The sequence below is a fragment of the Daphnia pulicaria genome, chromosome 12 (assembly GCF_021234035.1).
Source record: "Daphnia pulicaria isolate SC F1-1A chromosome 12, SC_F0-13Bv2, whole genome shotgun sequence".
Taxonomy (NCBI): Eukaryota; Metazoa; Arthropoda; class Branchiopoda; order Diplostraca; family Daphniidae; genus Daphnia; species Daphnia pulicaria.
Window position 1 is genome coordinate 2,714,243 of NC_060924.1, and position 13,749 is coordinate 2,727,991.

The 13,749-nt window shown below is 38.6% G+C and overlaps 5 protein-coding genes across 11 annotated transcripts in view; 2 read left to right on the forward strand and 3 right to left on the reverse strand.

Moving 5' to 3' along the window:
- Positions 1-7,473, reverse strand: part of LOC124316136 (sporulation-specific protein 15-like) — a 610,960-nt gene extending 603,487 nt beyond the window's left edge. The window contains exons 1-6 of the mRNA XM_046781891.1: positions 5,610-7,473; positions 5,425-5,541; positions 5,299-5,361; positions 5,073-5,147; positions 4,932-4,994; positions 4,793-4,858 (exon numbers count right to left, since the gene is read on the reverse strand). Coding sequence (XP_046637847.1) covers positions 4,793-4,858; positions 4,932-4,994; positions 5,073-5,147; positions 5,299-5,361; positions 5,425-5,541; positions 5,610-7,362 — 2,137 coding nt within the window. The 5' untranslated portion in view covers positions 7,363-7,473. The remainder of the gene's footprint in view (positions 1-4,792; positions 4,859-4,931; positions 4,995-5,072; positions 5,148-5,298; positions 5,362-5,424; positions 5,542-5,609) is intronic.
- LOC124316145 overlaps positions 1-13,749 on the forward strand; it is a 411,551-nt gene that overhangs the window by 188,136 nt on the left and 209,666 nt on the right. The gene's annotated exons all lie outside the window — the stretch shown is intronic.
- On the reverse strand, positions 498-2,334 carry LOC124316366 (chymotrypsin BI-like). Of its 2 annotated transcripts, none has more exons than XM_046782272.1 (6): positions 2,164-2,334; positions 1,739-2,095; positions 1,570-1,665; positions 1,335-1,492; positions 898-1,257; positions 498-821 (listed from the first exon to the last, which is right to left on the reverse strand). In XM_046782272.1, the coding sequence occupies exons 1-6, from the start codon at positions 2,240-2,242 to the stop codon at positions 735-737; spliced, it is 1,137 nt and encodes a 378-aa protein (XP_046638228.1). In that variant the 5' UTR covers positions 2,243-2,334; the 3' UTR covers positions 498-734. The 2 variants fall into 2 exon arrangements, with proteins under 2 accessions (XP_046638228.1, XP_046638229.1); XM_046782273.1 differs by having other exon boundaries at positions 1,739-2,088; positions 2,163-2,334.
- LOC124316409 (DNA repair protein RAD51 homolog A-like) lies at positions 8,357-10,346 on the reverse strand. 3 transcript variants are annotated; one of them, XM_046782340.1, is made up of 8 exons: positions 10,040-10,346; positions 9,809-9,946; positions 9,534-9,743; positions 9,214-9,464; positions 9,055-9,142; positions 8,856-8,977; positions 8,632-8,787; positions 8,357-8,518 (listed from the first exon to the last, which is right to left on the reverse strand). In XM_046782340.1, the coding sequence occupies exons 1-7, from the start codon at positions 10,130-10,132 to the stop codon at positions 8,664-8,666; spliced, it is 1,026 nt and encodes a 341-aa protein (XP_046638296.1). In that variant the 5' UTR covers positions 10,133-10,346; the 3' UTR covers positions 8,357-8,518; positions 8,632-8,663. The 3 variants fall into 3 exon arrangements, with proteins under 3 accessions (XP_046638296.1, XP_046638295.1, XP_046638294.1); XM_046782339.1 differs by having other exon boundaries at positions 8,357-8,521; XM_046782338.1 differs by having other exon boundaries at positions 8,357-8,787; positions 10,040-10,345.
- LOC124316311 (protein maelstrom homolog) lies at positions 10,577-13,037 on the forward strand. 4 transcript variants are annotated; one of them, XR_006911826.1, is made up of 9 exons: positions 10,577-10,860; positions 10,938-11,139; positions 11,198-11,344; positions 11,409-11,548; positions 11,615-11,884; positions 11,953-12,144; positions 12,217-12,304; positions 12,381-12,600; positions 12,673-13,037. XR_006911826.1 is itself a non-coding variant. In XM_046782178.1 (9 exons), the coding sequence occupies exons 1-8, from the start codon at positions 10,720-10,722 to the stop codon at positions 12,548-12,550; spliced, it is 1,350 nt and encodes a 449-aa protein (XP_046638134.1). In that variant the 5' UTR covers positions 10,577-10,719; the 3' UTR covers positions 12,551-12,580; positions 12,639-13,037. The 4 variants fall into 4 exon arrangements, 3 of the variants coding, with proteins under 3 accessions (XP_046638134.1, XP_046638133.1, XP_046638132.1); XM_046782178.1 differs by having other exon boundaries at positions 12,381-12,580; positions 12,639-13,037; XM_046782177.1 differs by having other exon boundaries at positions 12,381-12,580.

Genomic DNA, 13,749 nt, shown 5'->3' on the forward strand with positions numbered 1-13,749 from the left:
AAAACTCTAGATGTTATAATTAAAAAACCAATTTTGATTGCCACATTGACAAAAACAGAAGGCCTTGAAATGGGAGAAAATTCGTTTCGCCCCTAATTCGTTTACGGATCGGAATTTTCAAATAATTTTTTTACTGATGAATTAACATTTCAGTTGTACACTCGTGCAGAAAAATTCGCTTTCCTATCTTTAAAAATAAGGGCACGGGACGTGAAAAACTAATTTTGATTGCCAGCAGATAAAAAAATTGATTTGATTTTTTTATTTTAAAATTTCGCTTGAAATCGACACGAAAAAGATGCGTGTACACATTTTCTTTATATCTTTAGAAAATTTGTCACTTTTTAAATGTGATTTTATGAAATTTTAATCATTTCCTTCTCACGGTCGCTGAATGGAAGGAGAGAAAAAATAGGGAAGGGTGAAACATTCGATCGACTCTTATCTATAGGAGTGGAAATTTCTTGACGAAAATTAAACTGTAGGCCTACATGCATGATGCATCTAAACATTTATTATGCACAAACGAATTTTCACGTTTCTATCTGTAAAAATGCAGACGCAACAAGGGAAAACCGATGTTGATTTCCAAAATTCCTGATTCCCAGTTTGTTTATTCTCTTAAACGAAGTAGATCAATTATTCAAATGTTAGTTATAATGAAGAGTGCTGTCATAGAAGATTGGAAATCTAATTGGATTGAAATAATTAATTGGATCAAAACCACCATTATTTTAAATGCTGTTGCAACCGGCGACATTTTCGGGCCAGTCGCATCTACCGATTTCAGCTCGGTAATATGTTCCCGCTTGAGCGCATTCCTGAATGAACGATTAAAAAAAAATTAATTCATTTAAATTTAAGTGGCCTTCAAAATAATGAGTCTAGTTAACTTACAAAGAGATAGGCATATTCGTTGGAGCACATGTAAAAGGTAATGGAACAGCTGGATGCCGGATTGGCGTAGTTGCCATCTGCTTTGCCCATGCAATCAAAATAAGACGAAACTGTTGTCGTGGGAGGCTTCGTTGTTGTGGTTGTAGTCGTTGTAGTCGTCGTTGTCGTTGTTGTTGTCGTCGTGATGGGCTTTAAACCGGTAATACCTCCGATCCAATCTAGATAGCCCCTGACACGACTGAATACGTTGGGCCTATTATTCTGACAGTTGACGGAAGCGTCGCCTCTTCCGGCAACACCGATAACGAACCACCTATTCCATTCCTTGTTGAAGAAATTCATAGGACCTCCATCATCACCCTATTAAAGCAACGAAAAATTTTAAAAAATGTTATTCATAAATGTAAATTTGTTATCATTTAATCCAATAGAATTACGTAGCAGTAGCGGCGAAATTGAGAACCGTCACTGCAAATGACTTTATCGCCGGAGAATGAACCTTCAGCAGCCGTCTGTTGGCACACGCCGTTGGTTCCCGAAGAAGAAATGACATTCGTATTTATTTGGCGTAAAACAGAGCTCAACCCGCTGTCCACTTTTAAGAAAAATTAAGTTATTATTTAAATAAATTAAAAACACAGCGAATAGATAAATAATTGTATAGAATTTTACCAACACTGGAGAAATTGCCCCATCCGGTGACGACGACAGGATCGTTCACTTGATCAGAATCACTAGCAAAAGGAAGACATGCTGGTTGAACTTTATCTGCAATTTAAATTAGTAATTTTTGTTAATTAAACCAGTTTTATAGCCAATAATTTTTAAGGGAGCTACTAACCGGAGAGAGAGATGCTGTAAGGAAGCTGGATAAGGGCGATATCGTCCTCGACTTTGCCATAAACAAAATTCGGATGACTTTTGAACGATTGCGGAAGCAAGGTGAACGAAACGGATGAAAGGCTGTTGCTGGTGTCATGGGCGCCCAGAGTTACTCGAACCTCAACACCTCCATAAAGGCAGTGGGCTGCCGTCAGGATCCAATCTTGATTAATAAGTGTGCCTCCGCAAGTGGCTGTATCTCCACTCCAGAATTTAATTTGGAGGTAGGCCATCCAGGGAAATTGGTTGGCCTGCGTCACGCTACCTCCCACGACCCTAGACGTCATTGAACTCGTTTGCCCGCATGTTGGCGATTCTATATAACAATGGCATAAAAGAAATTAATTGAAATTGTAAACAGCAAAAATGATCTGATTTTTTTACCTTGCTGATGCGATGGGACAATCAGGAAAATTAGAACGGCAACGACTAGTAAATTGACTAGTCTGTTGTCAAGCGCCATTATAGGACTAGAAAAATGAAGAAATGACTTGCAATAAGAATTAATTGGAATCACAATGTCGATCGGTGATTCTAGAATATGCCAGGTCGTCTCCGAATGGACATGGTTAAATAGGCTTCCACTATCTTTATATTGTGCGACGCAATTTCTTTGTGGAAATTTTCTGTTGTGAAAAAAACAGGAATTAAAAATTTTTTTACAACGGTGGATTTTCCCAATGTGACATGGGTTTTAATCAAACGCGTTAATCCCGGAAATAAATCATAAAATGTGGACCGAAAGATTTGTCTCCACCATAGTTTGTTTGTTCATCTTACCCTGCAAAATTTAGACTAACGCAAACAAGTTGACTTTCGGTCTATTGGGTAATAAGCAGTGGTCTCATACATCTCTGTCAATTCTTGGTAGACAGGCTGTAAAACAGTATTTGAAGGCCAAATTATCTTACTGCAATATGGAGCTTACGTATTCAAGGTGAAGCAAGGGATTAAACCTGTTATCAAAATTAATTCATTAAGGATATATGTATATATATCATAAGGATATATGTTTGTATGACGCACGTAGCCATTCAGTCGACTCGTTCCACATTTGAGTCATATCAGCGACGGACATACACTTAATTATCGCTTAATTATAAGGAATTCAATTACGGACTAACTCCTACAAGAAATAAGACCTAAATTGAGAAAACATTATTTGTATTGAAGTAAAGGCAGTAATTGCCACTGATAATCTCAGAACAACGACACTAAAAGAGTTTCGTTCTCGTGATGATTTTATTTAAATTTGAGCTGCGACAAGAAAACAAATTGAGAAATTTTTAAATTTTTTAAGTATTCACGTCCGGCGAATTTGTGTTCAGCTATACGTGCGGTTTAGCTTTATTTAATTTTGAGGTTGGTTTCGAAAAATTCCGATCCGTAAACGAATTAGGGGCGAATGAATTTTCTCCCATTTCTATAGTCCACTTGCATTTTGTAGATCTGGCAAACAAGATTGGTTTTCTTCTTGTCGCGTCCACATTTTTACAGATAGAAAATTGAAAATTTCCGTGTGCATTGAAAATGTATAGTTGCATCCACAGTTTAATTTTCGTTAAGAAATTCCCATTCCTAAACGAATTGGAGTCGATTCAATTATCTTCACCTATTTTATAATATCTGGCAATCAAAATGAGTTTTTCACGTCCCCTGCCCTTGATTTTAGTGCACAACTGAAATGTGAATTCATCAGTAAAAAAATTATTTTAAAATTCTAAACCGTCAACGAATCAGAGGCGAATGAATTTCTCCCATTCCAAGGCCTCCCGCTTTTAAAAAATTTGGCAATCAAAATTGGTTTTTTGCTGGTCGCGTCTAGAGTTTTTCAGATAGAATTTTGAAACTTGCGTTGTGTATTCAGTAAGTGTGATTGCATCCACAGTTTAACTTTGGTACATAAATTCCTACCCCTAAATGAATTAGAGTCGAATGAATTATTTCCCCTTCCCCCTTAAAATTTCCTTCCCCAAAATTGCGTGTCGACATGAAACATTAAATAAAAAGACATTAAACAAAATAGTCGAAAATGTTTCATGTCGCCGATGAAATTGAACCTCAAAGGGACGCCGCAATTTCCTCCTCCAACATGATACCCGTGAAATGGGTGTAGTGGTTATTGTTGAAATTTAGGTTACCGACCCAATTCCACATTCGGAAAATGTTAGCTTCATACAAATATGAGGATGAACCAGAAAAAGAAATCTGCACCCAGAGTTGATCGCCTTTTTTCAAGTTCAGCGTCGACTGGAGGGTCAACGGACTGAATTGATCAACGGGGCCCTTATTCTCGTCAACATGACTCTCCCCGATTCGATTCCCGTTCAAATAAAGACGAGAATAAAACTCAACATCAGATGAATCTTTAAGACGCGCCACTCCCGCGAATGAGAAAAAATAAATTCCCGGTCGCGGTGCCGTGAATTTCCCCGATGTCAAATTCATGGCGTTTCCTTCGTTCACCACCGCCACATCGAACGGAATCGGAGTTGATTCGTTGTAAAATGAAGAATTTCTCTGGACGTAGAAATGGACGGGCGCCGATTTGACGTCGGCGTATCCGATCCATTTTTGTTTGTCTGTAAACAAAAGATTTAGACAAACAATAACAAGCAAAAATAGCACACATCGTACCATTTTGATTGGCATTAAAATTGCAGTAAATCATTTCCATCTTTTTTTATCCTTTCACGGAAAAGAATCCGCTCAGTTTATGTCCCGTCCGCTGCAGATCGTCACACGAGGTTGGCATTCGGCCAATGTTGACTATTTCACTCGTTCGGGCTATTGAAAATGAAATTCAATTCTTTTAATCGTGTATTATAAAACAATTCATTTAAAATATTCTTACCATTTACTTTGGTCACCAAATCCGCAACGGCGGATTTGGTGCTGCCCAATTCCGTTCTCGTTGAAGCCAAATTTGTTTCCAAGCCGGTTGAAGTTGCTGAACCATTTCATTCGATTAAAACTAAATCAATTTATAATAATAAAACATAATTATGTTTACCTCTCAGATCTTTTTTCAGATTTTCTTCAGTGACTTTTAGATCTTGACGCAATTGATTTGAATTCGCTACACAATTAAAGAAAACAAAATTTAATTGATAAAATTTTTCTCAATTTCGTTCAATATTCGTAAGATTTACTTTTGAGTTCAGTTGATAAATTTCTGTTCGTTATTTTCGTTTCTGCCAATTCTTTTTCGGTCGCTAAATTTATTTTAAGAAAAGTTTTTAGATTCAGATATCTATATGATTAAAAAAAAAAATAGAAATAAGGTAAAATACCCTTTAATTTGGAAGATAAACCATCGATGTTTTTGGTTAAATCAGCCCTCGTGTTCACCAATTCCTTTTTTGTCTCTGTATTAATAAAAACACAATCAAATGGAATATTTTAAGGCTGCATGAGATTGTAGATTACAATAGTAAAAATTATTTCTGAGTTGTAATTAACTTATTGTAAAAAATTTCTTATAACATTTTTTCCAGTAGGCCAAAAACGATTAAATACCATTTAATTGGGCAGATAAACTATTAACATTGGCCTTCGTTTTCTCCAACTCCTTTTTAGTCCCTGTACACAAAATTTAAATGCAGTTTTCGTCAGATATTAAATAATTCGAATAATTAAAAATACCTTCTAATTTATTAGTGAAATCAATTCGCGTTTTAGTTAAATCGTTCTTCGCATTTCTCAGTTCGGTATTTGTTTTCACCAAGTTGTTCACAGTTGTACTTAACAGCTTAGTAGTGGCTAAAATTCAATTACAATAATTCAATTTAAATTTTAGAAATTTAAATTGAAAAATTTATTTGAAAAACCTTCGAGTTCGCCCTTTAAATTATTCCATTCGTCAGTGACGGTCAATTCTGTGTGTTCCAAAAATTTAATCGGCGCCGACAGTTCGGCGGTCGTGTAACGGACCCGGACGTTGCCATTCTGAAACGATTGAGAATCACGAAATTGGCCTAAATTGATTCTGCTGAGTTGCATCGGTTTGGGAACGAATTTCTCTCCGTCCCATTGGACGTGGTCTTTACTTTCTTTTAATAATTTTGCGATTTCTTCTTTTGAAATTTCTACACGCCGGGAACTATCGGAATCGTTCGTCATTTTCCCTGAAATTGTTGAACTGATTCTGTCCACGTCAGCCCAACTGTTTGAATCGAAATTGTGTTGGATTCTTTCTTTATTTTCCAACTTTCTGTCGTGTTCATCAGAATTTTTCTTGGCGTGTTCACTCTTCTCGTTTTCTCGTTCGGCATTGTGCGTGTTACTAAAATCTACTCCGAGTTTAGCGTTAAAACTAAAGACCGCTCCACCGCCACCGACTTCCGTGTCAACTTTGTTTGTATTCGATTTGTCATCCCGGGATTTATTGCGGCTGGATTGTCCTTGGTCCGTTGCTTGTGATCTTCTCCTTTCATTTTCATTTGCATCTTTCGATTGATTTTCACGACGAACTTGTTCTTCTCGTCTTCTTTCCTCGTCTTTATTACTCGAAGTTAATTTTTCTGTTATTTCAGACTGCTTCTCCGCTCCCTGAAACATATCCGCTAATTTCTTTTGAGTTTCCTTGTCCAGTTTTTTAATGATTTCATTTAAAGTTTTCGTCGTCTTGTCCGGCCGATAATTGTCGTCATTCCAGAAAACCGAGTCCCACATTTTGTCACTTTGTTTAGTTATGGTCGCCTTGGACGTGACAAGCATACCTTTTAAAATATCTGAAATTTGAGATTCCGTATTAGGCGACCCGACCTCGTAGTCGTCAAATGTGTCCATTCGGATGTTGGTGGCCGTTTCCGTCAACATTTTCTTCTCGTCGTTGGCCGTCAGAAAAATTTCTTTTTTGTCTCCGAATTTCTGTAAAAGAGTCGAGACCAATTGACCGGAAGTGACGCTGTCGATGCTGATGGCCGTCTGTTTGGTTTGCGACGTCTGCGATGATAAACTGTACAGGAGTTTCAAATGGTCAAATTGTTCGGGATTCGATCGCATTTGACTAGCCAGTTCGTCGCAGATTTTCTGGTCGTTACACGACAGAGACAGTCTTAAAGTATTGCTCTTGTCATAGTTCGTCCACTCTGGCGATAGCGAATAATCAACTGTGGCTCTTTTGCTGGCGAGAATGACCTTCTCCAAGGGAATAACCCTCACATTATCGGATTGTATTTCTTGGCCGATAGATTTGTTTAAATGTTTCACAACTTCATTCTGGACTTTGTCGTTCCACATTTCAATGCGGAATCTCATCTCTGGCTGTTTTGTAACGTTGTTGTAAGAACTAACGGCACTTTTGTGGTCCAGCAGCGCAATGGGAGCGTAGAAATATTTTTTCTGGCTGGCTATTGTCGTTTGCTTGTGATTATTGGCGTGTTCGTAAATTTCAATGAGAAAGTTGCCGTAATTCATGGAACTTAACGTGTCCGCTGAGATTTGCAGTTTCGCCCAAGAAGAAGAACCGCCGGGGTTGTTTGTTTTTGGGTTTTTGTTTGATTGGCATTTGCAGCAAATGACCGAAACAAATAAAATGGTGAAAATGTACCTTACAATCGATTTCGTAGCCATTTCCATCCAAGAATGAAAAAGAAACTTGAAAAGAATTAATTTATAGATGAGGCTGGGGAACAGGTTAAATTTCGTTGTATGGCACTTTGACGTACGTTTCAAACTGAGCGGGAATTCACGAATAACTGCGTATTTATACAGCAAAATTAGGCAGATTCATTGGAATGGGTTTTTACAGATTTACGACATTGCGTAAGCAAGTGTGTCGGGTTCCCGATTTAAAAGTCCAGCGTCGTGTAGACTTTGATAAATCAGAAATGACATCCAATATTCCCGCCAAGGTTTTATAAACAGAACATACTCCGAGTATACAAACAGATTCTCGATTCTTTCAAACAAGATAATATACCAACACCAATAAAATATACAAATATAATTAATGTATTAAATATTACATACAGTAACTTTAGATTAATCTCAAGCGCTCACACATTTTAAATTTAAATCAATTTTGTACAGAACGTTCTTTGATCCGATACTCACCAACCGCCCTGCGCTGTATTTTCGATAGCAGTTTGATATTGTCGCACAATTCGCCGGCCTATTTTAAACAAACGGCCCACAGCCACTCTCCACTCTTTTCCTCGGTCGGTTAGAGATGGCCATTTTAAAGTGGTAGTTTTATTTTATTCTATTTCTTTTAAATATTTTAAAATGCTGGGAAAATCCAAACATAAATACATGTTCGAAAATGATACTCACGAGTCTTTGATACTGTGGTTTGATATGAATTTTATCTTCCGTCGCCACTCGCCAGCGTTGAAAATATTTCGTCAAAACTGCGCACGTCGCACTTGAATGTCATGTCGAGGTTACAAGTGAAGTCAGCAAGTCTTTTCATTAATTTTCTAAAACAGACTGACCCCAATATGCTAGTTTAAGAAACAGTCGAGTTTGAATATTATCTGCGCGTCTACTATAGAATTTAATTCGTTCAAATACGACCGATTGTCGTTTTAAATCTGTTACGGGCTAATTCCTACAAGAAATAAGTCCTAAATTGAGAAAAAAATATTTGTATTCAAATTCAAGCAGTAATTGCCACTGATAATCTCAGAACAATGTTGAACAGAATGCGAACAGGGTAGATTGCGTAAGATATTTTAAAGTTACAGGTAAACCATACAGTTGCATGTACACTGACGTTTTTTCGATTTTCCACCTACTTATAAACAAAGACAAATTCATATTTTTGGGGCGGTGGTGAATCGAAACTTTTTGAACAACTAAAAACGGAGAATTCATAAAAGGGTTTACAAGAAAGGGGGTAATAACCTGTAGCGGAGGACGGTCCCTTCTGTGGCAGTTTACTCTTTGCTGTCTCCAATGCCATCGGGCAAAATTGCGAACATGGCTTCAGACTCTGGCAAGCAGGGGGAGTCGTAAATTTTGCAAATTCGGGTTTCTCCACGACCTTTGCGCAAGTAAAGTCTACAGAAAGGAAAGTTGTTACTGTCAGGTCGATGGGATGTAATAAATAACAACAAGTGAAAACTTACCGAGTAGTAGACGCGTGAGCCATGATGTTTCCACCGATGGGTTTCTTTGGATCAGCGGCGAACATTGCAGCACCATCGACTTGAGCAACTACTTGATTGGTTATAACCACTGCCACGCCAAACTTTAAAAACACATAAAAAAGCAAATGTGATTTAAGAAAATTTGAATGGTTATTTACGACGTCTAGTATACACGTACTTCATCTGCAAGTCGAAGGAGCATGCGCAAAAAACGAGCGAGATGCATTTGGCGCGCAGACAGTTCTCCTCTTCCCGAGTAGTCGGTCCTAGTAAGACAAAAGAATGTTTGCATGCCATAACATGTCTTTGAAGAAAGAAAGATCCTTTTGAGGATTACCTGTAAAGAGCTGTGGCGGAATCGACAATGAGAAGAGCGTAACGGGAATCGGCCATCATGGCAGAGGCTTGGATCAGAAGCTGTGACTGGTGATCAGTATTGAAAGCTCTGGCGCAAGCTACATTATCCAAAACATCTGAGCCAGATAAGCCATATCGTTCAGCTACAGCCAACAAACGCTCCGGACGAAAGGTTCCTTCAGTGTCGATGTACAAGCACTTTCCTTCAGCTCCTCCACTGTCAATGGGCAACTAAAAAGTTAAAATGGACAAAAACTTATTAGAATTTGAATTGGTGAACCCCTGAAATATATCTATTACTTGACAGGTGACTGCAAGAGTTAGGCACAATTGAGTTTTTCCAGTACGAAACTCTCCAAATATTTCTGTGATGCTCCCTGTTTCTATGCCACCCCCAAGCAATTTGTCGAGCTCTTTGGATCCTGTAGTAACTTGAACGAGCTCTGCACGCTTTTGATGATACTCTGTGGCAGTAGAAAAACCCATGGGGACCATTTTTTGAGCTTCAGCCTGAGAGTTATGAGGATGGAAACATTAACAAGAGCTAATGGATAATTAATGAAATATTTTTGTACAATGATTTTATCAGCCTTGGCCTCACTGACTCCTTTGATGGTCATGAGTGTCTTTTTAGGGACATAGGCTACTGATTCAACTGTGTGATACCCCGCTTCTTGCAATTTCTTGATATCTGCACCGCTGATTCCATTGCCCTGAAAGTGTTGAAAATTGAAATTAATTGTGTTGTCTACTAAACAATGAGTTTGCATTTATAAATTGAGTGTCTGTTGTTTCAACATTATTACTTCAAGTTTACTGATTGCTGAGAAAACAGTTTGTTCGAGAGCTTCGACAACATTTTCTTCTTCTTCATTAAGATTTCGAAGTGCAGTAGCCATCGTACTGATTAATAGCTTATGATAAGCTAATGATTAAAGAAATCACTGTTGAAAAGCAGAATATGTCAGTGAAAAACAATTGTGTGATTCAGCTTCTCGACTCAATTAATCAGTTTCGGAAGAGTTTCAGTTTCAATCAGTCTCAGCCATCAAAACGAAGTGATCACATGTGAAACGTTCACACAACGAAACATTCGAGCGGCAAAAACAAGTAGTGCCTGTATTTAAAAATCAACCTTGCCAGATTTGTTTCAAATGAGCGTGCTAATGGACAAAAAGTTTTCCCATTTTTGTAATATCTGGTAATATATGGAAGAGGAATATACTTGATTAAAATTTTAAAATAAAAAATTATTTAATGTTTTATTATTTAACATGATTTAGTTTTATAATCTTTAAATCTAATTGGTGATTGCGGGGTTAAAATAAAGCGCTTACGTCAGAATCCCAGAGCAGAATACCTGGTAGGTCAGGCGGGAAACCTGGGAGAGCAGTACATCTACTTTTCGCGGCTGAACTCTTGACGACTCGACTTTTCGACTATTCGACTAATCCCTACATTACCTACTCGTTTTTTTACAAGTGAAATGCCCCCGAAGAAGAAACAAAAAAAAGACAATGGTTTCATGGTATTCATGAAATCTATGAAACCACAATTAGAAGCCAAAGGACATAAGTTTCCTAGAGGCTTGACTGACGTTATTCCGGTGTGCTCTCCGTTATGGAATGTAAGGAATTTGTGTTGTTTATACGTCATTCTGTTAACATTAATATTAATGAAAGTGAAACTTAATTAAATTCACAGAAATTGTCACCTGAAGAAAAGGCAAGCTACCATCAAAAAGCTAAAGATGGTGGTGGTACTACTTTTATCAAAGAAGAGAGATGTGATACTCGGGGAGTTCCATTAAATTGGAAGGAAAGGGAAGAGCAAAAGAAAATATTGGAAAAAGATCATCTTCTGCAGAAAGTAGAAGATATGATTTCATACTTTGCTACTCAAGGAAGTATGCTTTCATCCAAAAATGCCTTTTTCCCGTCACATTCAATATTTACAATTTCTAGCTCTCGAGAATCACTACTTTTATCTGGCACATTTCAACATTGCTGTCGCTACCAGTGAGGGAGAGTACCCTCCATGTGAAATCGCTATAGTGAAGTTTTCGCTTCTGGATGGGATAGCTAAGTGTTACCATGACTTTGTAGAACCTGGTATTTTCATCTATCAAATTTACTTGGATACCAAGCTTTACACCGTTGTTTTATGAATTCACAGGTCAAATCCGACTGGGGTATGCCCACGAAGCCAAGCTACACTCTGAAAACACACACAATATCCCAACATTTGGATTCAAACTAGCCAATTCAGATTATGTTAACATTACGAATAACATCAAGGAAATGCTCAAACAACCAGTAAACTTCCCTTTAATTAAGGAGTTTAGTAAATAATTTTATTAACAAAAATTTACATAATCCTAGGATGGCGGGATTGCTCCTTTATTCGTGGTCGACGAAGACAACGCGAAAGCGATTTATATAGTGGACTGGTTAGTCAAAAAGAGTTGCCAACTGGACGATTCGTACGAGACGTGCAGTCCGTTCAAGATCTACAGTTTGAACAAACTTTTTTACGAGTTGCGTCGCCAGGCCGACGTGAACAATTCGACGTTGAGATTTTCCAGCATTGCGCTAGTGGCCGAACACTTTGGCAAAGGAATGTTTTTCTACAGCAAAAATATGGCCTGCCAGGTATACATTTCCAATGGCTAATAATAATCCCTTTGACATACAATAATTTGAATTACGTCATTGCACAGTGGCATGTGGAAGAAGACAATGTAACGTTTTGTTCGCTAACGCGGGTGCGCAACTACGCCTACACGATTTCCGACTTGTGCTGCGAGTACTATGACTTGTCTCTGCTGCCTAATCGCCACTGCCCTTCTGAAATTGCTGATGACAACAAATATGTCGTAATACCCAAAGTGACTGAAATGGAAGAACCTAAGGTAATAAATCCCATCAAAATTTGCGTGAGAGTTGAAAGGAAAGGCTAATGTGTGATCTTTCCGACCTTTTAGGCACCGGTTGAAGTGAAGAAGAAGAAGGAGGAGGAGGAAGATGACAGAGAACCATCCGGGCCACCACGGTTGCCCAATACTCCTGCCAGTAAATCAATTTTTAATTGTTGTTGCAGCTATAAATGGCATTGTTCAGAGATATTTCCTTTACCCGTTCACTCTAGCTGCCAATTTCAAGGGTCCTGGAACAGGGCGTGGCGTTTTGGGCGGATCGATGGGCCCTGTTTCGTCCGCCACTCAATCGCCAGGTCGATCGCGAGCAATTGAAACGGCACCCCCAGCTGGACGAGGTCGCGGCCGCGGACTTCTTTTACTTGATGATGACTCGGATTGATTCTCCCTTTCCCTTTACCAAGTTTACATGGTAAATCTTATTCGCACGCGGTATATATAGCCCAACTTGAACGCGTATTGATCCGCAGTGTCTCGATTCACCAATTCTTTGCCCACACACAGTTGCGGCGACGCGTAATTAGACGGCGTCGTGGAAACAACGTCATCTGGCGTTTGAATGCTTTTACATCAACAAGGCGACGACCGGGAAACTTTTGCCGCAAAAGCAGCCAGCGTCGTCAATATTTTTAAAAAAGACTCAAAAACTCCCTCCTAAAACGCCCAGAGCAAGAGAGAGAGAGACGCAAACTGTTGCGGATCGATTCTTTTCATCCTTCTTATCCGGCCCTTCACTAGTCATTTAACATCTGAATAGCAGAGCTAAAACGTTCCATCTAGATTCCAGCCAACCTCCTCCTTTCTCCAAATTTTGTTTGCCCTTCAAGATAAATGTGGTAAATATAGCGGAAAGTATTTTTTAACTCGAATGATTCCTCTCGTGTACATGTTTTGGTCCTGGGAGTTAAGGGGAGTCCGGCTCTCGGCTATATCGTTGGTCTGTTTTGCACACGATAGTTCGAGAGCTTGGGGAACTCGTACAACTCCGTCCAGGGCATTTATTTATTTGTGTGAAAAGAAAACTCGATTTCAAACTCTGGCAAAGTTTATTGCCTGTCATGGAAATTGGACAGCGTCGACTTTGTGGCACCGAGGCTACCAATCATCTCTCTCTCTGAAATGGCATAGCTACTTTTGAGACATGCCCCCCGCTGCCAAAATAAGCTCATTAGACATTTGTGTAGAAGATAATTTGGAACTTTTCTTTTTTCCTGTTCGTTGATCATGTATTCATCCGAAAATGGGGCACCAATTTTTGTTATTTTTTAAAAGAGATTATTCACGTTGAATTTCGTTAAAGAAAAAATCGGATAAGAATATTAAACAGGTAAGGAGCTTGAGACGACGTCACGGCGGTGAGTCCTCTATGTAAGGTTCGTTTACGTCATGACGAAATGACGAACATCACACGTGAGTGTCTCAATAATTTTATTGCATGTGCTGTAATATTTCTAGTCTGCTTTGACAACCCGTATAATGTCCAAATTGACTTAGACGGGGACTCAACTTATTTCCATACACACACTAGACTCTTTTTCTTTTTATAGTCTACACCGGGCCGAATTTGTGTATTTTCGGATG